Raw genomic sequence first — 26,993 nt, forward strand, 5'->3', positions numbered from 1 at the left:
CTAAATTCATGGCTCTGCTTTTATATATGTTAGAAATATCTTCTGCCTGGACTCGTTTATGTTCACACTCATAGAAGCCAGCAAGTGTTTCCTTTATTAGGATGGACTCAACATTGCTTGTTGAATTATTGCACCTTTTAAAAGCCCATCAAAAGATTAAATTTTAGGAGTCTTGGTAAAAACAAGGCAATCAGGGTGAACGAGCCTAGGACTGTGTAGCTGACTTGGGAACAACCATTTCTTGTGGTATCATCTGTTCCCAGGGCTTTCGAAATGTGTTCTTTCATCCCACTTTCTTCCCCCCTGAGCTATCCATACAGCCACCCACCTCCTGTCTGTACCCAGTTGGATCTCCCCCAAACACCTAAAACTCGGCATGTCAGATATTGAATTGTTTACTTTCTCAAACCGGTTCCCCCTCTCTGGTTCTTTGTTTCATGGAAAAGCACCACGGTGTACCCGGTTACCCAAGTCTAAAACCAGGGCAGCATCCTTGATTCTTCTCCCTGTCTTGACCCCATATCTATTCAGTAATTTCCTATCACAAGTATTTCTGGAATCCTTCCATTCTTTCCTGTACACTCCACCGTGACGCGAGTTCAAGCCACCATTATCTTTCAGGTGGATTGCAGCAACCCTGTCTCACGCCATCTCCCTGCCGCTGGCATTGTGTCCTATCCCAAACTCCACCCAGCCACCGGAAGTCTCCTGCAGAATTTCTATCTGATGGCACCGCTCTCCAGTTTAAAGACTTTCACCCATTCCCCTTGGACTTTAAGATAAAGTCCAAACTCCTTATTATGGCTCAGAGAACCATTTATGATATGGCCTCTGCCTACTTCTCCTGCCTTATCTCCCATAATTGCCTCCTCTTCCTCCCATTGCTGGCCACCCCAGTACTCTCTGCAGCTCCTTGGAGGAACCAAGCTCTCTCTGGGTCAAGTTCTTTATACATACATACTGTCCCTTCTGCCAGGAACTCCTCAGCTCCTCTTTACTTGGCTAACTCCTATTGACCCTTCAAGCCTCAGTTAAGACTCTACTTACCCGGAGCCTTGAACACTGGTTCAGTGTCTCCTATGGACATTTTTAGCCCAGAACTTACTGTATCGTAATACACGTGAGATTGTGTTTTGCTCTATTCTCCTCTAGCTTCAGTTTCCTGGAGGTGAAGAGCATGTAGTGTTTACTTTTGTATTCACAGATCCTAGCACACTGCCTGGGACAAAGGGCTTTCACTTATATTTAATGGAAAGGAGGAAGAAAAGACTGAGGGCAGCAAAACTGCCTCACAGTCACTCTGAGAATAAACCCTAGTAATATTTCTCTTTGCACAGGCATTTCCAACTGCAGCTTGGGCCTTTGTCTCTATTCCTTTGATTGACATGTAATCATGAAAAGGAAAGAGAGTATTTTCTTGAGAAGGCCTTCCTTTACATTGAAGTATGGACAAGTACTGCTGTGAACAAACATCCATGCTCACAACTGATTGCTCTATGGTGGTTGACATAACATTCATCTGGAACAAGATTATTAAAAATAGGTTCATTGAGCATAATACCTAGAAGTGGTAAGGTGTAGGAATTGTAGAAAAGGGGACTGAGTCCTCTCCCTTGCCTTTATGAATCCAACAGTCTAGGTGCCTGATGGCTGGTGTACACATATGACAGTTGCTGAGATAAATCATACCTGTTCTCAACATAGTTCAGAGAAAGGAATGATCATTGAGGGGCTTAGGGTTTGGGCTTTTGCTCCAATGGGATTTCTAGGACTGATGCATTCACTTAATAATCTGTTATTGAATATTTATGATGGAAGCTGAACTAAGTTCAAGATAGGCAAATGAAGGTAGACACAATTATTTATAATCCACTTAGTTAAAATGGGAGACAACTCTTCAACGTCTCTTAACTTTGAATATTCAGAAATTTCCAGAAGCTTCTGGACTTAGGTTTCTATTGGTCTTGAATTTGATGTTAGAAGGTCCCCTTCCGGGCGCCTGGGTGGCTCAGTGGGTTAAGCCGCTGCCTTTGGCTTGGGTCATGATCTCGGGGTCCTGGGATCGAGTCCCGCATCGGGCTCTCTGCTCAGCAGGGAGCCCGCTTCCCTTCCTCTCTCTCTGCCTGCCTCTCTGCCTACTTGTGATCTCTCTGTCAAATAAATAAATAAAATCTTTTTTTTAAAAAAAAAAGGTCCCCTTCCAAGAAATATTTATCACCCAGAGAGGGTTAACTTTGACTCTAGGCAGTACACTATCGTCCTAACACAGAACATTTAATACCTGAATGTTGTGAAGCAGTTATGGTTCCACTTTTCAAAAATAAAAGATAGTAGGTCAAATTTAATATGCCTTGATTCAGTAGAAGGAAATTCCAGGCCCGTGGGAAACAAGCTATGAAGGCTGTGTTGGGATGGGCACTGAATGGCCGCCATTGAGATGCTGCAAAGGCTCACGGATATCATTAGATACTAGCAGACTGGAAAGTGGGGACCCTTCCTTGACCTCCATGAGGCCTTGGCCCCTTACAGCCACATGTTGGGTCCCAGCTCTAGAGCTGGGCTTGAGCTACTAGATGATGTAGTCATTAGAGACCGTGGCCACAAGCCTGCTGGAACGGAGCTTAACTGGCGAGGCCAGCTGGCTGTCATGGACGCTTCATTTTGACTAAGCTCATTTGGCTCTTCACAGCTCAGCCACCTGTTGTAAACAGCTGAAGGGGGCCTGGCTCCATTGGGAGGTTGTCACTATCTCTGGTATGTTGTCCCTCCCTGGGAAGAGAAGGGTGTGTGGAAACGGAGGACAGTAAACAGTTGCTTCTCTCCCAGAGCCACTCTTTTTGTCAGAGGCAACGGTCCAGGCATGGCCAGGCACGGGTGGTCCTTCTGCATGGGATCTGCCATCGCTTTGATGACAGGATAGTCTCAGACCTAGCCATAGCGGCAGCTCTGCAGAAAAGACTCAAATAGCAGGCTGGAACCAGATCACAGAGGGCTTTGTATGCTCAGCGGAGGGATTTAGAATTTATTCTAGAAGCCATGGAGCATGACTGAAAAGTTTCAGAGCAGGAGAGTTGTTATAAACCCAGTGTTGCAACTAGAGAAGGAGAGCGGTAGGCGAGTCAAGGGTAGACTGGGAACCAGCTGGGCACGTGGCCCGCATAGGTTGAACTTAGCGGGCTAGAAGACATTCCACTGACACAAGATGGACCAGGACACAGCACAGATGAAACAGGTCACTCAACAGTCCCGTGATCCTCACTCACACCTGGGCCAGAGGAGGCATTGCAGGAGCTGGCCAGGGCTCTAGAGACTTCCCAGGCAGAGGCATTGCTACACCATGAAGGAAAACTTTGAATCTTGGAACCACTTCTTGCCCAGCCCGATTGTGTATTTTTTTTCCCTTTTTTTAGTCTTGGCAACATCGTGGGCCTGAATAGAGTTCTACCAGGGGTTCTCATCAGGGGTTCTTCTCCCCCAGACCCTGGGGTTCCAAAGGCTAAGGAAGGGTTTGTTATGGAAGCAGTGAAAAGAGTACGTTCTTCGACATCAACTGAACTTGGTGTGAATCTTGGCTCTGTGCCTTATTAATTGCCCAGACCCTTGGGCAAGCTACTTAACCCATCTGCAAAACAGGAATCAATAACAGGGATCTCATTTGGCAGTTGAGAGATTTAACTTAGATAATATATGTAAAGCATCTAATCAGTGCTGACTGCATAATGGGTTCCCAGATCCTGTTGGTATCCTTTTGTCTTTCTTTCCTAGCACAGAGTTTGTCCTTTGTGGATCCTGTTTCCCTCTAGCCATGATGGGAGGGATGTTCTCAGAACAGGGGCATCCTTCCTTATGAAGTCAGTTCAGCCATACCTCATTTTACTTGGCACTGGCTCCCAGAAAGATTGTACAGTGAATTACCATTTCAGTGCAGGAAAGTAGCTGGATACCCCAGGTCTAGTTTTGCTTGTAGTCCTTTGTTCGCTGAGATATGTCACCACTGAATTCTTTTATATACATTGACTCTGAGTTTAATTCATCTGCCTGTGGAGCGCATCTATGAACTTACTCAGCCACTCCTGAACAAGCACTCACAGTAGAAGACCCCACAACCCAATCGCAGAGCCTGGTAGTCTCTCCCCAGATTCTTACCACGCCCAGGCCCTGGCTGGACTTGGAAATTCAAGATGCCTATGACCAGTTAGCTCTGGAGGAACCTTCTGTCCAGGAGGGAGCACAGTTATACCCTTACACTAGCCCTCACGAGGGGAGAACTTGGGGGAGGAAGTATGCACAAAGTACAGGCCTTGCCTCAAGTCCACAGCTAGCCAGGGTCTACTTTGTGCAGGTCCTTCTGTTGGGTACTGGGGTTCCTAAGATGACACAGGCTCAGGCTCTGTACTTGGAACTTCACAGACTTCATGAACCTCATGGGCTAGATGTGATTCCTAGCCTTGGTCACTGGGTTACCAGATGTACCGGGGAAGAGCTGCTCCTTCAGGGAAGTGTTGCACCCCCGAAGGGAAGGACCAGGACACACAGAGTGGAGAAGTGTGCTAAGACCGCCTCAGAGAGGGAGCCACCCTCCGGGGCCTCACTGCTACTTTGCAGCTGTGGGAAGAGCCATGGGCCTCGGGGTCGGTGTCTAACCCAATGACTGGCCTTCAGGACACTATGGACATTGTGCTGGGATATATTGAGATATTGAGATATTGATATATTGAGATTTTGATTCCCAAATAACCACACAGTACCAAATCTCCAGAATGACAGCAATTTCCTCCTAGAAGCTTTATCTGAATTCCCAAACTTACTACCTTAGTTTGTGATCTATGATGATTATCACCTGCCACTAGATGGCGCCACATGCACACACAAGCCACTTCCACGGAGAGCCCTTGAAGTAGTTTTTCTGGTTTTTTGTTTTGTTTTGTTTTTAAAACGTGTACACACAAATACATACAGGCACAAAATCTTAACTTTTACCACCTTTGAAGCTGATAACAAATTTACTAGTTTCTCCTTTAACATTCAAATGCTAGAACTTACATTCTCTGAAAAATTGGTTTAAAATAAAAAATCTGTGGGTGTTCTTAGACCCTCTGGGCCATAAACTACATGATTAAGAAAGAAATTAGATTTGAATATCTTCTATTAAATAGTATGTTTTGGTTTGCCTTGTAAAATAATCCACACAGTGTTTAACGGAATAATCTTTAAGTTCGAGTTTTTTTTAGTAATGCTTACTTTAAGCAATAGTCTTTAAGTTCAATTTTTTTTTTTTAATAATGCTTACTTACTCCTTGACAGGAAGTGTTCTGAGATATTTCAAGTGTTTTGTTTTTTTTTTTAAGATTTTATTTATTTGACAGAGATCACAAGTAGGCAATGAGAGAGCGGGGGGGGGGGGGGGAGAAGCAGGCTTCCCGCTGAGCAGAGAGCCCGATGTGGGGCTCAATCCCAGGACCCTGGGATCACGACCTGAGTCGAAGGCGGAGGCTTTAACCCACTGAGCCACCCGGGTGCCTTGAGATAATTTAAATGTTAACTTATTAGTCTTCATAGTGAAATTAGCTCTTCTGTACCCATCATCATAACCATCCTATAGACAAGGGAACGGAGACGAAGGAAAGTGGAGAGCTTACTCCATGTTTCAACGAGGCTAATCGAAGTCCTGATCCTGGCTCCTTGGCACTGCATCCTGCTGCCTCCCACTGGCCTAAAACAATCAGGAGGGGCTTAGCAGAAATCCAGTTGTGGGTGGCAGGAAAGATAATCAGATTCTGACTTCTCTTTTTTCCCTCCTTTCAATTTTCTTCTTGAAACCATAGAAACAAAACAGTGCCTAATTGCTACAAAAAGAACTCGGTGTATTACACAAATGTCTGCTACTGTGATTATGGGGATAGTTCGGGGGTTTGTAGGAATGTAAAACTCTCAGATGTGCCCAGGAGGTATGTGGTCCTTCCCTCATTCACCCAAAAAGTTATTTATTTGGAGATCTCCCACACTGAGGTGCCTGTGTCAACAGCGAATCCGCCCTGCCCTGTCACAGCTGAGCGTCACCCTGAGGTTTCCCTGCGCTTTCAGCAGGTGTCTCACCCTTGGCCTCAGGATCCAGAAATACTAGACAATGGTAGGAAAGCTGCAGAGGCCGGACCACAGCTGAAGGGGAAGATGCCAGTGTTGCCCCTGCATAAGCCAGATCTCCAGCACGAGGCAGATGGGTTTTTAAATCATTATTTTGGAACACAGCGTACTACTTCTGGATCCAAGAGTTTCCATTTCAAGTGGCCAATCAGATCATCCCTCCAACAGAGGGCTTTAGCTAAAAAGCGCAAGTCTCTGGATTACACTTTAAAAAGGGCGTTCTTCTTCCTTGGACCCGACGCGAGCCACTTTGGTGTTGCTCCTAAGAGCTTCTCCAATTTGGCTTAAGCAATGCTGTCCGACCCGGGCTTTGATCCCTAGGTGTGAATCACTCTGTATCTGGAGGTTCTTTCTCCTTGGCAGGCTCTTGGTATAAAGAAAATTCTGTTTTCCTTCTAGATTTGAAAACCCAGCAGGAGATAGCATTCTCATTTGACTTCTTCATAGGCTAGCTGGTGAGAAACAGAATTCGGGCTGATAAGCCTGCAGGGATAGAGTTCATCAGAGAAAGTATGTGTGACTTTATTTGTAGCTCCTCGAGTTTTTGTCTCAAAACCTCATAAATAAAGATCGGGTGCCTGACTTTCTTTATCCTCTGTAGGGCCTCCTTGGGACACTGGTCCATGCAGCAGCCTTCTGCCAGGTTTCTCAGAACTCTGGCCAAGGGGGCTTATCCACCAAGGCCATTCCATTCCTAGCTGACCAGCCTCTGGGGCAGCAGGAGCATTCATGAGTCAGAGATGGGGGATGTAGCTGTTTCTGCTTCAGAATCCTCTGTGCCCCTGGGGCCCCATAGGGCTCTCTTGATGGCATTTGGACAGATTGTATTATATCTGCAAGAAAGAAAAATGACAGGGGGGCTGTCGGAGGGACTCCTGTGAACGTGCCAAGGGAAACCACCAGTGCGGAACCACTTTGTGCAGTCCACACAGGGCGCGCGAGGAGGACAGTGTTCAGTGTTCACTCAGCCTCCCCGCTGTAAGGGAGAGGGGAAGCCTCAGCATTTGCCCAGCCCCGTGAGGATCCGTTAGTCTGTTACTCTGAGCCCTTTTCTGCTGCAGCTACGTGGGGCCTGTGATACAGCTAATTGGGCTAAGGCCTAATTTCTCTTGCAGGAACTCATGGGTTTGGACCATTTCAAAACTGGGAACTTCTTAAATTGGGGCCTCTGGGTTCAAATTTATTTCTGGGGCAACACTGAACCAGAGACTATCAAAAAGGGACAGAAATGCTGGCTTGGCACTCTCTGATACCTCTAATGGTTGGACAGTCACAAGGAAGTGACCTAGAGAGGAGTGGGCGGGAAGGTGAAGCCCAGAGTCTCACTAACCCATACAGACTCTAGCCACAGGGCCACCACAGTCTACTTTTGGGCCTAGTTTCACTATTTAATGTGCTCATCTGTTTCAGCCCAGGCTGTAGGGTCATGTCAGTGCCAAAATTTGATTTAGAAAGACCTTGATGTCCTTGGAATATAAAAATCAAGAAATGAACCCCTTTCTTGCTTTCCACAGTAGGTCTTCTCATCTCTTGCCTGGATAACTCCTAACTGGTCTTTATGGTTTCATTCTGTAGCTCTTCTACATATCCACATCCATTCTCACACAGCTGCCATAGTGATCTTTCTAGAACATAGCTGATCCAGGCACTCCCATAAAACAAACAGACAAGAAATTTAAGCGGTTTTTCTGTTGCCTTCAGTATCAAATCTAAACCCCAGAGGTGGGGTTCCAGCACCACATCATCCTGGACCTGACCCTCCCTGTCACCCTCTTCCATCCCAAGCACCCTTGGAGTCCGTCATCTGGTCTGACAGAAGTCCTCCCTCCCTTGCTTGAACCCTCCTGGCACACTGGGCCCCTTTGTCCATGATATTGCCTTGGCCAGAAATGCCTTCTAAGCACCTCTCTGTCTTGATACCTTTTCTTATCCTTCAAGGTCCCACTGACATGTTCCCAAACCCTGAAATCCTGCCCTCCTCTCCCAGTCCCTCAGCAGTCAGGATGTCTTCTTTGCATTCCCATAGTCTTGTGGAGCTCCAGTTTGAACTCCGCTGAGCAGGGCTGTATAACTGTTCATACACTGGCCTCCCCATCAGATGATGAGTTTATTAACTGTAGAGACGCGGCAACTGTCACTGTACCTAGCTCAACACATCCTTGATGAGCAACGAGTGAGGAATCCAGAATATTTCCTACCTCCCCTCTGAGGCCAGAGAGACCCAAACACTGTGGTTTCTGCTCAGCCAGCAACCACCCCTGTTTTGATTTCAGACCCTTTCCTCCTGGCCAGGTGCCTGATCTCAGAGTCTCCTACACCTCAGCCCGTAGCCATGACTGTGGCCCGTGGCTTCTGAGAGGAAGGGGCAGGGCTCCGTGGCTGTGTCTCTGAGAACATGCTGGAGAACAATAGCGGGAAGTGTGCAAGTGGGAAACAATCACTGGGCTCGGCCCATGTGGAGGCGCTTCCTGATTGGCTTGATTTGTTCTGAGCAGGAACTCTTAGAATAACTTTGGAATTATCCCAGTGGGATGACAAATTTCTCCACAGAGGAGGAACTGTCACCTGGTAAGATCAAGCATGGAAAACATGGTTACCAAAAACAAAAAACAAAAGAAACAAACAAACAAAAAACCACAATAAAACATAAGAGGACGGTCCCTTGAGGAAGATGGTCTGGGTGTGCCAAGTCTCCCAGCCCCTCCCATGGCTCCTGGGGCCAGCATCCTTCTGAGATGCCCCTTGAGGCACAATTCACCTGTCACCTGTATCTTCCAGATGGAGAATGTTCTCTCCTCCAAGGCTTAGAGGCCAGAGGTGCCTTCTGTCCTTTGTTGACTTGTCAGGCAGCTCATGGAAGCGTGGACTGTTGGTGGCCATAGGCAGCAGGGCCCCTCAGAACCCCATGCCTGTGGTAGACATTGATGGAGCCCTGGCTGTGTGCACAGCACTCCTGGAGGCACTGTGGGGGGGTGTAGTAATACACCAGATGCTCTTTCTCCTCTCAAGGAGCCGTGGTTTCCAGACCATGTTCTGTTCTGTGGGCAGGCCCAGCCAAGGCAAGGATGGGGTAGCAGAAGCAGGAGGGTCTCCCAGTCCACTCAGGCCTCAATCAGAGCCAATCTATCTGATCAAGACATTGGAAAAGAAAACTCTACACCAGTAAGAGGAAATACAGCTGTTAGAGTGGGAACAGTTTCATTGGTCCTTGGAAGGAGGCAGTCCAGGACAGCCTAATACCTACCCTAGGCTCCAGCAATAGGCAGACCTAAGTTTGGATCGCAGCCCTGCCCCTCACTGTTGATGGGCCACCAGTTCCCCAACCTCTCCAAGCCTCCAGCAGACCATCCATCAAGTGCAGATGATAGAAATAGCTACTGTGCAGTTTGCAGAGAACTGAATGATGCCTATGAAAAACTTAGCACATTGTCTGGCTCATGGTAAATGCTCCATAAATGTTAGCATTTTTACCACTACTACTGTTGGACATTAAATAATTTTTTTTCTCTTGAATGACTCATTAAGACGCAAATTCAAGTATCTGGAAAGCTCCATCAGTCTCCTCAGCGTAACCTCCCATACAGATAGCAGGCAAAAATAAGTTGATTAGCCCCAGTCTGGGCATTGATAAACGCTGTGGCTGAAGCCATGTGGGTCCGCACACGTACACACACACACGCATGCGCACGCTCTCTCGGGGGCTAATGGGGAACTCTAACTCAGCAGGAAAGCTATCACAGAGTGCTGGATTTAAACACAAACAATGAGTAAACAGGGATTTGGATGAGAGGAATGTGCCACATAAACAATTTTCACAATCCGATATGAAAGCCCAGATGCTTCCTGCATGAAGGGCAAACCCAGAGAGAATTACAGGGCAAGACAAAGTAAATGCTGAGACTCTCCGTCATTCTGGCCCAGTTCCTGCATAGCTGTGTGCCCGGTACCTGTAGTTTTCTGTAGGTGAGCCCCAGAGTAAAGAACAGTGCATCACACATGCACACACACACGCACACACACATACGTGGGGTCAGGGGAAATGATCTATTTGAGATATATTTGAGTGAGTGAAAAGTCTAGAAACACAGCAGTTCCCTCCTGCATTTTCTGATCTCAGAGAAAGCAAGTAAGACAAGTTGCTTCTCAATCTGTTCTTTTTACTAAGTCTTGAGTTTCCATTAATTTGAATTTATTCTTTCAAGAATCATTTTTGACTGAAGGCATTGAGCCAAAGGGTCTGCCTTGAGGCTGCTTCCAGTTGAGAAACAATTTACACATTCACTGAAGTGTGTCTTTTTTCCACCAGCATTTCTTGAGACTTTCCCTGAGCCCTGTTTCTTGCTGGATGTAAACCAGCTCGATGCTAGAAGCCATATTCAGAGAAGGCTAAAGAAGAGATGGTTATTCTCTTTAAGAGTTTTACAAAAGGGAGTTGGGAAAGGAACCTCAAATCCATAAACAAGTGATTCACATATGATGGGAGAAAATCGGTGGTAGAAATATGTCCACATGGGGCATCTGGGTGGCTCAGTGGATTAAGCCTCTGCCTTTGGCTCAGGTCATGGTCCCAGGGTCCTGGGATGGAGCCCCTCATCGGGCTCGCTGCTCAGTGGGGAGCCTGCTTCCCCTTCTCTCTCTGCCTGCTGTTCTGCATACTTGTGATCTCTCTCCGTCTGTCCAATAGATAAATAAAATCTTAAAAAAAAGAAAGAAAGAAAGGAAGAAAGAAATATGTCCACAGGATAAGGTGGCGAAAGGAAGCACGACTTCATGGGAAAGGTATCAGGGACGACTTCCAGAAAGAGACGCTACCCAAGCAGATTCTTAATGTGTAGTAATTACCCAGGGGAAGGGGAATGGGGAGATAAGGCAGTTCAGGCAGAGGCAGTGGTAGGAGCAAAGGTGTTGAGGCAAGAAAGAGTATCCTGTGTGCATGGATCTTTAAAAAAGTCATGGTCCCGGAGATAAGTGGGAGGCTGGGAGTCTGTAGACTAAGGGACTTAGAGCAGAGAGCCTGTGAGGAGTTTCTAGTAGGGGCATGCAACTGGGGTGTCAGATTAGTGGGCAATAAGACTGGGTAGGGGCAAAGAGATTGATGGGAAGGTTGCCGTAGGCATTAGGGAGAAAGAGGAGAGAGCTTTCACAGGACTGAGGAGGAAGAGATATGGAAGAGATTTGTGGGGCAAATCAGCAGGATTTAGTGCTACTACACATATGTGGTGATTAGCAGAGAGGGGCAAGTCGGAGGTCAAGATAACATCCAGGTTTCTATCTTAAGTAGAATGGATTGGTACCAGGACCTGAGGTAAAGGGGCGCCTTTGTGGCTCAGTGGGTTAAACCCTTTGCCTTGGGCTCAGGTCATGATCTCAGGGTCCTGGGATCGAGCCCCACATCGGGCTCTCTTCTCAGCAGGGAGTTTGCTTCCTCCTCTCTCTCTCTCTGCCTGCCTCTCTGCCTACTTGTGACCTCTGTCTGTCCAATAAATAAACTAAATCTTTTAAAAAGAGTGGGGGGGGGGCTGAGGTAAAGAATGCCGGAGGGAGGAACAGCTTCATGGAGAAAGAGGAGTTTGGTCCCGCCTGTGTTGGGTTTGGAGTACCTGTGGACCGTCCCCGTGGAGACTCAGCAGATGCAATTGCGTACAGAGGCTGGAGTCTAGGAGAGAGGCTGAAGGTACCGGTTAGGTAGAGGTCGGCATGTCGTGGGAATCAAACCATGAGCAGTGACGTCATTGGCCAAGGATAAAATGTCTAGCGAGGACGGTGAGCCAGATGAACACTGAATAAAGGCGGGAAGAGGAACACATCGAGAATCTGGTGTCATGGCCTCTGAGGGGGGAGGAGGGATGGTCCACAGTAGTTTAAACATGGGAAAGCTAATAGATTCACCCGAAGAGTATCCGTGAGACTCCGCTGTTAGGACGTCACGGACGGGAACAAGACCAGAAACAACACGGTGGTGGGGGCAGAAAGTAGAGGGGAAGCAAGTTGGACGGTGATGGGGATATGAGGGGTTTAAAGCAGCCAGAGGGGAGTGCCGTCAGGGGAATCTGCGAGAGAGATTCAGCAGCAACTCAAACAGGATGCAGGGTCATAAGAAGTTCACCTATTTTTAATGTGAGAAAATATATTCTTGTTTGTGGACTAAAGGAAAGGAGGCCTCTGGGGAGAAGTTGAAGCCATAAGGGGAGGGGATAATTGATGACTTGTGCCATCCCCGAGGAATCTGCAAGGTCAGGTGCACAGGTAGAGGCACTGGCCTTGAACAGGAGAATCTCTGAGTCAGAGTCGGGAGGCAGAAGGCTGGGATGAGACGTCTTTTCTCTTTTGACAAAAAGAGACACTTCTTGGGCTAGAAAGGGTTTAAGCCACTGAGAAATGTGTTGCTTTGAAAGGAGATTCATCTTACTGTCGTGTAATCAAAACTCTTTATTTCTGATGAAAGAGGCTCAGACAGGAATCACACCCAAGACATCAATGCTCAGCACAAGCTTGGACGTGATTTCCTGTAGCAAAAAATCAACTTGCACAGATTCTGATGGTGTGAGCCGTGTGATTCCAGATGGAATAAACACACAAGACAGGGGGAGACAGGCTGTTCTCTGTGGGATAAGGAAAACTTAGGAAGAGAGAAATTTGCATTCATGTTTATTTGGGATTCAGTTTGGTTGCACCAACGTCAGTAATGAGAAGTGTTAATATGTCCCAGCTGTATACTTAGATCAAGAGATAAGTCAATACAATATTAATTTTTTTCCTCAATGTATATACAAATTAGTGTATCTGGAGGGGGGAAAGTAGCAAAACCAAGCCAAGATTTAAAAAAACATATTGAAAAGTACTATCTCCAAGTTAGTTTCACTATGGAATCCTTGAAAAGTGTGTTCTTGCCTTGTCTTGATTTTCATTCACTCAACATATATGTACAGGGACCAAAACAATAGATAGTCCTACATCTCGGTAAGTCTGTCCTCAGGAGTGGGGTGGTACAGATTAGGTTGGGTAGGGTAAATACATCTCTAACACTATGATCAGATGGTGTATACCAAAAACTTAACAGGGCTAGCAATGTTATGGTGGGAGGAGTGAACACAACAGGTTAAAATGACTTAAGAAAAACATTACTAAAAAGACAGACTTTGGACTGGGTTTTGACTGTTAGGTATGTTAGATGGCGTTGAGAGTAGGGAGTCATTCCTGGCTTTTTCACAGGGCGGCGTATTATCTGTTCTGGCTGGAACCGTGGGGGAAAGCATAAGGCCGGGAAGGGGTTAGAGCAGAGCCTGGAGGGTGTAAACTTCCTGCCTAAGAAGTTTGGGTCCAGGAAAGAATCAATGGAGAGCCACCAAGAGCTTGTTAACAAGGGAAAGGATATGAGCTGGATTTTAAGAATTCTTGATGGCACTATTCTCTTCTCTGCCATTATTTCTGTCTCAGGGATGACATGGAAAAAAAAAACCCGAAATGGGCATGAATTTCCACTGACACCTTGCAGTCAGGGAAGGTCCTGTTCTGTTATAAGGAGAAGTGGAAATCCTCTGTTTATTTAAGAGCCATTAACCTTTTTTTTTTTTTTTTGGTCATAGTAAAATACCAAATGATCTGGGGTGATTCCAGATATGCTCATCTAAGTAAAAGGAAGCTGTTTCCTTGCAAATTGAGTCACAAATGAAAAATATTTGGGGAGTGCCATAGAAACAAATGTACTGTCTTCCTGAAACATGGAAAAGGAATTTTGTAGCATCTATCTGTGTGAAAACAAAGAATATTCTTCCCAGTGCTCCACCTAGACTACAGAAACAGAGACTGAGGTATTGAGAGAGACAAAGAGAGACTGGGAAGGAGAAGGCAGGTGTGGGGGGGCAAAGAGAGACCGGCTAAGTATTCTACGAATGGAGGAGGGATCAGAGGATTAGGTCTCAGGCAGAACTGAGGACCCAGGAAGGTGGAAGTACTGGGGCACTCTTCAGAATCCTGCTGGGGGAGTATCTCCCCCTTGATGTTTCTTCTTTCTTGGGTCACTTCTCTCAAGAGGCCGACTGGGCAAGAAGAGTTCAGGCAGACTCGGGTAGTTACATTTCTACTCCGTGGCTAGGGATGTGGGACCTTTTCATCGGTGAATGGTTCCACCAAACCCGTGGAAACTCCAGAAGGACTGTGGATTGAGCTGGTTGTTGTTCCCAGAAGTCAAGGAGCGGGGATCTGGGACAAGCACAGTTCACAGCAGCTGGGACCCCCTTAGCCTCTTGTCACACTCACTTCTGAACCACATACGATGTGGATGTGTCTTCTGTTTCCATCGTGTAATTGCAACTTCATTGTCTTTGATGAGCACCATATTGTTAGTTAAGTCTTACGTGTCCTATGAGCAGCTCAGCTGGAAAGTTGTTTCAAGTATACACAGACAGCAAGGACTGCCTCTCTCTCGCCTTAATTCAGCAAGCAAAGGCTCTGAGAGTCCGAGTGACACAAACATCACAGTCACAGCACACCAAAGAGATGCTAAGACATAAGACATGGGTGATTATCCCTGAGCAAAACGCAGGAACTTCCCTGCTGAGCCTTTGGCTGGGGCAGGGATTTGAGGTAGGGCTGTTGGTCCAGCACCGCTTCGGCCAAGCCCCATTGACAAGAGTTGACAGGCAGTGGTGAATTCCAACTTTGCCAATTGCTTATTCTTCCCTCCTGCTGCTGCTGAGTCATTAATGAGGCTCTGGGCTGTGATGAGCTCTGTCCCCACATCGTCAGTGGACTTCTAAGAGCGCAGCGGACTTCTCAGAGCGTTCATTCAAATTCAACCCTAACGTCTTGTATGGGTTAGAATTAAATGTGGATACAGGTGAAGAGATCACCAATAACACTGGCTTAAACATGATGCTCATATCTCCCTCCAGTAAAAATCCACAGGTGGGCAGTCAAGACCAGTCTGGTGGCCATTTCTCTGAATTCCTCAGGGACCCTGGGCTGCTTTCAGTTTCTCCCTCTCCTATCCTTGTCCTCAGAGTTCGAGATGGTAGTTCGAGCTCCTCCTGCACACATGAAGGAGAGGTGGAGATGGAAGGAAGTGCCATAGAAACAAATGTAGGTATGAAGGAAGAGGTGGAGAAGGAAGGGCTAAGGAAGGTTCTAGGATCTTCCTTCTAGGGCTTCCACTTACAGCCCTTTGGCCAGAATACGCTGTACGTGGCTACAAAAGAGGCTGAGAAATGCGTTCGTTATTCTGCATGGCTGTAAGCTTAGCTAAACCTTAGGGATCACTCTGCTGTGCGAGAAAGGTTGGAAATCGGTGAACAACGAACGGTCTCGGTTACGGGTTCCCTTGTGCTGGATACACAAAGATGTGGGCAGCTCTCCTCTCCTCTGAACACAAACATTCTTCCTGAGGTTCTTGTTCTGGGAGGTTGGCCAGACGAGCGCCCCACTTGACTGCTCAACTATGAACGTGTAGTTCAAGAGAGGAGAACAAGACCTCTTAATTCGGCGGCCCAGCCATCCGCCAGCCTCTCCCGTTGTTCTGGGAGAATTTACTGAGACTCAAAAGACATGGCAGTGAGCAGCCGTGTTTGGCCTTTCACGGTTTGTGTGTGTCACCCTGGCTCAGGTTTCTCAGTGGAGAGGAAAACTGCAAAGGTTCACTCCACTGGTTTAGAGCTTCTCCCAGAAATAGACCTGGGCGCCTGGGTGGCTCAGTGGGTTAAAGCCTCTGCCTTCGGCTCAGGTCAGGATCACAGTGTCCTGCATTGGGCTCTCTGCTCAGCAGGGAGCCTGCTTCCTCCTCTCTCTCTGTCTGCCTCTCTGCCTACTTGTGATCTCTGTCAAATAAGTAAATAAAATATTTTTTTAAAAATACCTTAAAAAAAAAAAAGAAAGAAAGAGACCTGTGAACATTTCTTTACCACTCTTGCCTCAGCTGACTCAGGGCTGAGTTCCTCCATGGGAAAGCCCACAAGCCCCCCGTTCCTCTTCTTACCTTACTTGTCTACTCCTCCCACCACCCCCCTCCCCACTCCTGGGCCCCAACTCATATCATCAATGCCCCCTGTCCCACTGGGTGGAAAGTTCCATTTGCCTGGGTCTTCCCATGTCCCCAAATGGGGCCCCTAGAAGTCATGGTGTTTGATGAACTTGACCTCTGCACTTCCAAACAACAGCACTCAGACAGCGAATGCTGCAGGGGAATGAACATCACCTAAATCGGGGCACTCTGATCTGAAGGTCGGCGCTGCTGGAAGAGGGAATGGACTGCCTTTAGAGGTGGTGAGCTCCCCGTGCGGGGAGGATTTCAAAAAAGGGGTAGGATGACTGCTGAGTGGAGTACCGCTCGGGGCTTCATGTTTCTGAAAAGCAATTAGATTACATAGCTTCCATTCCTCGCCTGACCTTCTGTGGGCATGAAAAATACATTGTGTTGCATTATGCATTCTTCAGGAAACCAGGGCAAAAAGAGGAAGCGGTCATAGGGAGGTAGTGGAAAGCGGTGGCAAAGAATACCAGTGCTCCAGCCAGACCACCAGGGTCTGAATCCTGGTCCCACATTATCTTTGTGACCCTGGGCAAGTCAGGGACCCTTCCGCACCTCATTTCCTTCATCTGTGGACTATTGTGAAGCTTAATGCTTGTAAAAGACTTAGACACAGTGTCTGGCACGCAGTCAGCACTCAGAAATTATAGTCATTACTATTGTTGTTGCACACAAGCAATATATATGTAACCCACACAATATTAGCATTCTGAGTATCGTAATGATTATTCTCACCACCACTGATGGAGAAACAAAAACACAGCATACCACAGGGATCAGGCAAAGTCCTCTGCAGGCACTAAGACTAGTGGAAACCCAGTTTGTATTGGTCTGTACTCTTTTGGAGTGGACTGAGAGCCGCCCACACGAAGGAAACATTTACTGGCTCCTGTAAGTAAGAAGGTTAGAGGTGTAGCAGAGAGGGTCAGGGGAAAGAGTAGTTAGAGCATCCACGGCCCAGGGTCCCTCTCAGGCAGCCTTTTCCTTGTTGGAGCCTTGTTTTCTCCCACTTCAGAGAAGGGGAGGTCGCTCCTCCCCAGAGCCCTTCAGATCTGGTATTTATTTCTGGGCCAGACGAGGCAGAGCAAAATGCAAGCACCGATTGAGCCAAGGGGAGGAGCCATAGGGAGGGGCCAGAGGGATTCGGGATAGAAATGTCGAGGACCTCTCTGGGACCATCGTGCTGGGCCGCGTCAGGGTAGAGCTGGCAGTACCTAAAGAGGCCATATGAGGCTACATGCCCCTGGGTGAGAGCGGGGACATATTCTGGGCCGTGGCCTGTACTGTCTCCCTGGCCTGGCATGTCTTCTCTTGTTCACTTGGTGAGTGCATCCTTCAAGGCTCAGCTCCCATGTCACCTCCTCAGTCAAGCTTTTCTCACCACCCTCTGGCAGTTGGAAATTGCTTTCGGCTGTGACCTCAGCAGGGCCTTAGACTCCTACAAATCTGGAGCTAACAGTCCAGGTGCCTTTTGAGTTGACTTGTGACATTATGTGTCTACCTGGCAGTTTTGGTCACTTGACCCGAGGTCTCGGGAGCTGAGACCGTGGCCGACCTTGCTCTCTGTCCCTGAGGCTCTGGGCAGGGTCTGATGGGATGAAGGTGCTTGCAGAAAGCTGGATGGATGAATGCATACATGGATTTTGAAATGAGAGTGACTGATGGGCCTCACAGAGCCAGAGATCTTTCGTATCTTCCTGCTGGGGAAGTCTTTTGGGGTTAGGGGGACTGTGTAAGGCCATCTGGCCATGATTGGAACTTTATCCCCAGTAAATTAAACCTGCACAGGTGCAGTGCGTTCCCTCTGCTTACGGCCCATTACAGGTTGCTTTGTGCTCGGAGGAAACCGAGCGAGCCGGTCTGAGGCTGCCCTGTGCACCTGGATCAGCCGTAAGAGCCTCGATTAACCTGGCGTGTAAATTACACTTCCTGCCCATTCTTTATTTTTAGCTCAGCAAGATCTACTTGACTACTGCAGGCAAGACTGCCTTAGATTTCAGTCATGAAACTACAAAGCCGGGGCATCTCTAGCCCGGCTAGGATGACTCTCATTAACCCCACGATGCTCTGTTTCTTGGGACGCTCCCCAGCTCTGGGACTTAGGTTTGCCATAGAACGATGGTGGTCTGGGCCATTCAGCGCCCTCAGGACCTGGCCCCAGCCCACATGTGCACTGGTAGGGAAATCTGCTACTCGGACCGGACCTGCCTACACTTAGCCAAACTGTCGATTTCCCACGTTCATCCCCTTGGAGGGAAACTCATTTGTTGTTACTGCAGAAGTCGAGTTTTGTTGCTTTGTCTCCCTCCCTTTCTGTCCCCCTGTCTCGTTCGCTCTCTCTCCTCCTTCTCAGTTACACCGTATCATGACCCAAATCTTCAGTGCTTGACCTATATAGCTGAGAGGTCTGAAACCCGCAGCGCCAGGGGCAGGCTATGGAGACAGTCGGTCATACGGTGGGCATCCGTCCCCGGAGGATTCTTAAACACTTGGTGCTGCTTCACTGGGAGACGAGAGCAACTGAGAGTCAGCCTTTCCCTCCTCACCCCTTTTTTCAGCCAGCCATTCTTAACACGATTTTGTTTATTTTAGAATCCCCGGCTCCGAGTCCAGCCACACAGGGTCCGAAAGTGTTGGTTGAGTTGAGTAGAAGTCCACGCTGGAGTGTGTCCTTTTAACCCTCCAGGGACCCGGGAGAAGCTGGCTCCTTTCCCGTGCCCCAGTCTGTGAAATGCTGCCTTCTCAGCACTAGGTCAAAGGAGGGTTTGTTTGTTTTTTTGTTTGTTTAAAGCCACTTAGTGTTTTATTCTAGTTAGACAAGGAATACATGATTTTTTAAATTGGGGAAAATATTGAAAATTATGAAGAACAAAATTAAACTTTCCAATACACCATTACCCAGAGGCAACTACCGCTGATGTTTTCCCATTTTCTCAATCTTAACTCCTCATGACAGAGGGGCCTGTATTGCTCCAGATTTTTCTGAGGATTGGGGAGAGGAGGGTTGAGGGTAGATTATATTCTTTCTAATCTTACAGCTTCAGGCCTTCTTGGGCTATACACACACATATTCCAAATTTATATATATTATGGGGATATGTTTTATTAGGATATATATAGTCACAGGTATATGTCATATAATACATATGTATATAACATATATCCATATAATATATAAATATTTGAGCTCTATCAGCTGTTGCCGTAATAGTACTATATGACTACTCGCAAACTCTGAGGGTTTTTTTTTTTTAAGGTTTTATTTATTTATTTGTCAGAGAAAGAGCACAGGCAGACAGAATGGCAGCCAGAGGCAGAGGAAGATGCAGGCTCCCTGCTGAGCAAGGAGCCTGATGAGGGACTCCATCCCAGGATGCTGGGATCATGACCTGAGCTGATGGCAGCTGCTTAACCAACTGAGCCACCAGGCATCCCACAAAGTCAGTGGTTTAAAACGAATGTCACTTATCATTGCTCACACTCCAGTGACTACACTGGTATTTGCTGATCTAGGCTGGGCTCCGCTAAGCAGCTCTAATTTCAAGTATAGGTCCGACTGGGCCTGGCTTCTTACTCTGGTTTGGGCTCCAGTCTACTCCCCATGTGTTTTTCCCGAGGCCAAGGCTAGAGGGACAGCCACTGAACAGAGAATCTCTTCTCTTGGTGCCGCCAAGGCACGCAAGGACAGAGCCAGCTCCACAAGCACCTTCGAAGCGTCTCCTGTGTTGTGTCTGTTAAAATCCCAGTGGTTAAGGCAGATGACATGACTGAGCCCTTTGTCCAGGGGCAGGGAAGTACAACCCACCCACCATGCAACGAAATCACGTGACCAAGACCAACATCAGTGGGTCAGGGATGTATCCACTTCCCAAGGAGGTGAAGAGGGGAGGGAGGGAATATGTTTGAGACTGATAGACTCTACCGGCGTCCCACATACCTGCTGAAGAACTCTGTCTGCTGTGATTCAGTCTGCTCAGAACACAGCGGGCGAGTACTCTCACCCGATCTTCTCGGGAAGCCTCCTCCAGTGTTCCTCTACCCATTGAGCTAGCTCCGTTTCTGGATCATCATGCCCCATGTGTGTGGTTCCCGTTGCACACTCATATCCCTTTCCTTGTTTCCCACAGAATAATGTACACAGAGGTGGGGAGGAGGTTTTGCGGCACATCTGGAACAACAAAGTTCTTTTTTTTTTTTTTTTAAGATTTTATTTATTTGACAGAGAGAGAGATCACAAGTAGGCAGAGAGGCAGGCAGAGAGAGAGAGGGAAAGCAGGCTCCCCGCTGAGCAGAGAGCCCGATGCGGGGCTCGATCCCAGGACCCTGAGAACATGACTTGAGCCGAAGGCAGAGACTTCACCCACTGAGCCACCCGGGTGCTCCTATCTTTTTGTTTAGATGTCTGTGCCACTCGGCCCCATCTCCTGTGGATTCTGTTTGCATCTCAGCCCGCACACAGCCTCTCAAATCCAGGCTTGCTGAAGAACTCATCTTGGCCTCAGCAATCCTAGAGGTCTCATTTGGCTGAGCCATGTCTTTTTGCAACTTGGTTTCGTTTCTTTGACTCTTTTGACATACGTTACATTGAGCACTTGAGCCTGGCAGCCCCACGATGAATGGATTATCTAGAGGGGGAGATGAATGATTTCTGTGTGCTGTCGTGTTGGGTTGAGAGTTGCTGGACCTCAGCACTATTGAGATTTGGGGCCAGATAATTCTTTGTGGTGGGAGGCTGTTCTGGGCATTGTTGGGGGTTCAGCAGCATCCCTGACCCCACTCCCCACTAGATGCCAGGGGCACCATCCCCACTTCTCCTCGAGTCGTGGACAACCAGAATGTCGGCAGACATTGCCAGATATCACCTGGGGGAAAAGATCACCTCGGTTGAAAACCATGGCTCTAACATGTAGTAGACTTGAAAAGACCTCTGATAAACCAAAATAATGTGCTAATAAATGAGGGCAGTGTTATTACCTGGTGCTGCATCTGTGAAAGCCTCAGGCTGGCTGGTATCTGTGCTGAGACTTCAAGAAAGGTTAGGGTTTTGAGATGAGTTTCTTGGAGGAGGGATTAACATGGGGTACAAATGGGCAAATAAGGAGTAGCTCTTGTCCAGAATGTAGACCATGTTGGCATGGGAGGCTAGCTACTGGAGGGCCACCTAAGTTGTTATAAAGTCTTTCACTTCTCCCAGGAGTGAAATGATAAATATATCTGTGTTCGTTTGGAGGGAAGATGATTGTACGTAGAGTTTGTCTTCATAGCCCAAAGTAATTGCTACAAAGTCTCATCCATCGACAAGTCATTTCTCAGATGTCCACGAAGGAAACCTTTAAGGGGCACAGTGTATCCCTAAACAGACCCATGCTTGTAGCTTGATGTCCCTTACCCCTCTGAAGATCTCACTCTGGACTCCTCCTCTTAGGTCTTAGTTGAACAAGCTTGGTTAGCCAGTTCCCACCAGCAGACGAGAAGATACAAGTGGATGGTGGTAGGACAGATACAGATACGCACAGACTCTGCAGCAAAGCTCTCAGCATGGCAGCGGGGAAAGAAACGAAAAGCAAAATTGAATGAGCGGACAAGTATGTTCAGGCCAAATAAATCTTTAGGCAGGGGAACATCCAACCCTTCATAACCCTTAGGACATTGCTGTGTGACAGCACCACCTAGGATGCCAACTGATGCAATGTTTCGCAAGGCAGGAACGATGTGAGATACTCTAGAACCCGTGTGGTAAGAGGTTAAACCCCACGGTCAGGAGTAGGGTCTAGAGTTTGACTTCTGGCTTGAGTTCTTGTCTCAAGCCTCTGTAGCAATCAACTGGCCCCTTAATTTTGCCAAGCCTTACTGGTCTCATCCATAGAATGGGGATTCCCTACTCAGAAGGTCATCGGGAAAGTTAAATAAAATCCACTGTGTGAATTGTGAGCTCTGTTCTCGCCACGGATTTAGTACTCCATAAAAGCTAACATTTAATACTGTCATTTCATTGAAAGAATAAGCGACTGAGACCTCTCTCAGATTGAAACTGTTCTGGAATATTCCCAGGGTCTCTTGTCAGTGCCCGTTTTTCCCTTTCAGAAAATATCTAGGATGTCCGTGACAACTGAGAAAGTTCCAGTTGTCTCAGTTACCCTCCCCTTCCCCCTTCTTTGGGGCAGAAGAGGACGGGCCACTGAGGGCAATGACAGCAGGCTTGCAAGGATATTGCCCACTAGCCTGTGGCAACCTATTTTCTTTGAGAAAGAAGAGCAGTTGTTCTGAGATGACTAGAAGAGTAGGAACCTATTTTCCTTCGGCCCTTATGCCCTATTTTGTGCAAGAATATCTACCGCCAGATTAAGAATGGGCACACTAACAGAGTTCCAGGGGGAGACGCCCAAGCATATCACAAAGCGGTGGCACTGAGCGAGGGGCAGTCGCTCTGGGATGTGTTCCTTTGATCACTGTCTGCGACCTGGCAGAGCTGAACACACAGGGTGCTCTGTGGGGGTGCTCTGGCCTGGTATTACACCAGGAGACAGAGACTGCCAGGAAGTCACCCCACAGGAAGGAGCTGCTCTCTGGCCCAGGAGTGGCAGGACAATAAAGGACCCTGTTCTCTGTTTGTGTGTTTTCCAGGCTGGAGCAGGAAATACAAGCGCTAGAAAGTGAAGAGTCCCAGATATCTGCCAAAGAGCAAATCATCCTAGAGAAACTAAAGGAGACAGAAAAATCCTTTAAGGACTTTCAGAAGGTAAAAAAACAAACAAACAAATAAAAAACCAATGTGATTTCTCGAGATTATATCCCAGGGGAAGTGAGCACTAGCAAATTGGCACCAGTGGGGACAAGGCCAGTTAGTACTGATGAGATGTCGGAGCCCCACACACACTCCATGAAATGCGGTGCGGGTGTGTGAGGACCCTGGCCATCTCCGACCCTGACAGTGGCCTATAGTCAGTCAGGTGTGGGACCACCTGGTCTGCTGGGAAGCACAGACAAGAGCCTGTAAATCAGCCCCATCAACCTATTATCCAAACCCTTCATATGCCTGGTTCCTAAAAAGTCCTCTCCCCTTGGACTTCAGAATTCCTAAATCAATTCTTTTTTTTTTTTTAAGATTTTATTTATTATTCATTTGACAGACAGAGATCACAAGAAGGCAGAGAGGCAGGCAGAGAGAGAGGAAGGGAAGCAGGCTCCCTGCTGAGCAGAGAGCCTGATGCAGGGCTTGATCCCAGGACCCTGGGATCATGATCTGAGCCGAAGGCAGAGGCCTTAACCCACTGAGCCACCAAGGCGCCCTCCAAAGCCAATTCTTATGAAGCAGATTAGACCTGCTCCTTGTGGCTTCCATCTAAATCTTTCCTTTATAAAAAGGCCAGAGGCAAAAACCATATCCAATGGATATGAATACTGAATAAACAGAGTGTAGACACTATGGAAACAGGTGGGATTGTGTAGCACATAGGAGAGAACCCATAAAGCCAGCAGTCTCTGAACATCTCAGGACCTTCCTTCCATTTTGTCACCCAGCTACCCAGACCGAAGAAACAATCCAACCAAATTAATTTTACAATGGGATTTTCCGATGTCACTTCTCCCACAAAACCAAGGGTATTTGCTGGGTAATTGACATAAATCCCTACCAGGAGAAACTCAGTATGAGGTGGAAATGACAAAACTTTCCCTTAAATTTCAAGATCCCAAACAAATTTCCCAAAAGAAAAGAGAGTATTGGGTTTATGCACCACAGTCAAATCCTGGACCTGGGGGAGAGAGACGGGTTAGATGGTTGAGGGATTGTGTCCCCACATGTGAGTAACGCTCTGCCCTGCTTTTGTTTCCACAGAGCTTCTCCAATGCGGATGGAGGTAAGTGGAAGTGTTCTCTGCCCCCATTCTTTAGAAGAATCTTATCCCGGTCAGCTTAGTAGGTTTCACGAACACAGGCTCACTGGGAGACGCGATGTGTTGGCGTGTGAGGCCATCAGGAAGAAGGAGCAGCTCTCTGTGCTGGGCCCTGAGGAGGTGCACATCCCCAGGCTTGTTCTGCCTCCTTCTTCAAGGATGGTTTCTTGACTCACCATTTGTAGTCTTCTACAGTTGGCCTGGCTCCTCCCCTTCCCGTCCGGTCCTCCAGGTTCCCTGCTTGGGCCTTTCTTGGAAAGCTGCTCCACCAGGAGTGCTAACATTGGGACCAGGTCCCTGGTGAGAATGAGCCCATTGGTGGCCAGGGCTCCAGGTCACGACAGACATCAGAAGGCCATCACCTGGTGTTTAGGTAACTTTTCTAAGGCCTGTGTTTTTACTCTGAATCAGAAAACTGCCATTTCTTCAGCCTCCCAGGGTAACAAGGCTGGGCAGAACTTCCCTCCTTGTGTGGCGACGTTGGCCTTGAACCCATGAAGGGTGGGAGTAGGGCCCTGGCTTCCTGGCCCCATCTTGGCAGGAGTGGTTCTTTCTTCTGTTCCCCCTTCCCTTCCATGGACCTAACCTGCCTCTACTGACCTTCCCTGTCGCCTGTAGTCAGGTGTGGGACCACCTGGGGTGGTGGGGGATGAACTTGGGGTTAGGGGATGAACTTGAGGTTGTGTATTTCTCGTCCCTCACCTTGCTTCCCTCACTTAAGCTACAAACTCATGAAAACCACTCCATTTGCACTTTCACTATGGCCTTCAACTAGACTTGCTTTAAAAGGCCGGGACTTGTCAGAAAGATCAGATGCCATCTGCTCTCCTGATTCTTATAAGGTCAACCTCTAAACTATGAAGAAGATCAGGAACCAGAATAAAGGTTGGCATCAGTGTTTTCTCAGTGTCATTTGTAAATATAAGAGCAAAGACTTACAAATGCCGAGATGGGTCATGTATTTTTCTGGATTAGCAAAAATATTTGCACTGAGGATAATTCTGACTTTAGCCAGAAAAAAGTATTATTTTATTTTATTTTATTTGGTGGGAGAAGTTGGTTTCTAGCAAATAAAAAAGGAGGGAATCTGGATTTGGGGGCCCCAGGGATCTTGGGGAAAGTAGTAAAGTAAACTTCATGTTCCCAGCACAAAAGGGCAGAGACAAATCAGGGCCAAACTAGTAGGGACTCCTGGGGGAGGACCTATGACATTCTAAAGCCTTCTCCAGGGTGTGGCCAAATCAGGGGTCTTGTTCTGTGCTTTGGGAATAGAACATGGAGTGAAGAGGTGGTCCCGTGTCTTTGGGGCCTAAGGGATGGCAGCCGGGGAAGCACAGTGGGCTTCCCTAGTGCTAGGAAAGACCTGAGGCAGTAGACATAATAAGCAATCAGTCAGTAAGTGTGAGGCTGGAGTGGGGCCATGGGACATGGGCCCTCAGACACCTACATGCTGAAAGGGTACACACTGACCTTTCATGCTTTTACCTCTTTTTTCCCCCTCTTCTTTCTCAAACCAGAATATTCCCTAGACTTTTATATATAATTAGGGAAAAGAAGGAGCTTGAATGTCACATCTCTGGGAGGGCTCTGTGGGGCATGGAGACCCACATAGCTTATGACTTGTTAACAAGCAACACAGAAGGCACGTTATAAGCCCTGCGTCTTTCATTTTCAACATGAGCTTCTTTCATTTCCTGATGGACATCCCTTCACCCAGCAGCTCATGGAAGTGGGAAGAAACTTGATTGTGACTAAAAAGAGCCTACAGAGAAAATTGCTCTGCTGACTCTGTCCTCAGTCACTTTTTGACAGAGGTGACCTCGGGGTGCAGGATGCAGACATTTTAGGGATCCCGGAAAACAGTCAGGGAAAGCTTTCTGTGGTCTTACTGGTCACCCTGGATTATGGCTTCTGCCATCTCTTCTTATTCCTCAGTCTGCGCGTACCTTTCCATCACACCACATCTACTGGCAAAGAAAGAAGTTTGAAGGAAGGACCACATGCTCCAAGAGTGCGGTCAATGTTTAGCTCAAATTGTCGTCTGAGAGTACGAAGTGAAGCATATCCAGTTGAGAGACCCTGGAATATCTGATTCATTTCCCATTCTTTGGTTTCAAAGGCCAAGACCCTCTCAGAATCAACCATGTGTTGTTACTAAGAACTAACCCCAAAGTGTCATAGAATAATAATGCCTTCAGAAAAATACCCTACTTCTGAAATGCTAACTACAGAATCCAAGGCCAACTAGGATTATAACTGTGCAAGATGGTACAGATAACCAGCAGAACATCCCTAGTTTAATGAGGTGCCAGGGAGATGGCTGCTGGCGACCCCGCTTCAGGTCCCTGTGCATGTCCCCCTATGCATGTCAGAGGACGTGAAGGGACAGCACTGCTAAGTCTCCAATGGCTTTGGATTGCATGGTCGTCCTGGACATCAAAAGCAATGTATTCCGATCTTGAGTAGAATTCCCTGGCCATGTACATTCCGACCCCTCTCACTTTCTCCCCACCCCCATACTTTTTTTTTTTTTTAAGATTTTTATTTATCTGTTTGACAGAGAGAGACACGGAGAGAGAGGAACACAAGAGGGGGAGTGGGACAGGGAGAAACAGGCCTCCTGCAGAGCAGGGAGCCCAATACGGGGCTCGATCCCAAGCCCACGGGATCATGACTCAAGCCAAAGGCAGATGCCTAATGACTGAGCCACCCAGGCGCTCCCCCCCTCCCCGCCATACACTCCCGTTATGTGGCAGAGCCTTCATCAGTTGGGCAGGTTGTTACCACCGCCTTAAACTGGCAGAATGTCTTGCATAACTGTAATTTCCATGTAGCATATGTCTTGTGATAACTGCTCTTCACCCACCGAGTTGCTGGGGTGAAACCTTTGGCCAGAACTGGCAAAGGAGCATGTTGTCCCAGGCCTGTCTCCA

At 47.6% G+C, this 26,993-nt stretch overlaps 1 protein-coding gene across 5 annotated transcripts in view; it reads left to right on the forward strand.

The window, feature by feature from the left end:
- PALM2AKAP2 (PALM2 and AKAP2 fusion) overlaps positions 1–26,993 on the forward strand; it is a 448,736-nt gene that overhangs the window by 214,497 nt on the left and 207,246 nt on the right. For all 5 annotated transcript variants that reach the window (XM_082696837.1, XM_082696843.1, XM_082696845.1 and 2 more), the window contains exons 5-6: positions 22,790–22,904; positions 24,003–24,024. In XM_082696837.1, coding sequence (XP_082552963.1) covers positions 22,790–22,904; positions 24,003–24,024 — 137 coding nt within the window. The remainder of the gene's footprint in view (positions 1–22,789; positions 22,905–24,002; positions 24,025–26,993) is intronic.

Source organism: Mustela nivalis, assembly GCF_964662115.1.
Source record: "Mustela nivalis genome assembly, chromosome: 13".
Taxonomy (NCBI): Eukaryota; Metazoa; Chordata; class Mammalia; order Carnivora; family Mustelidae; genus Mustela; species Mustela nivalis.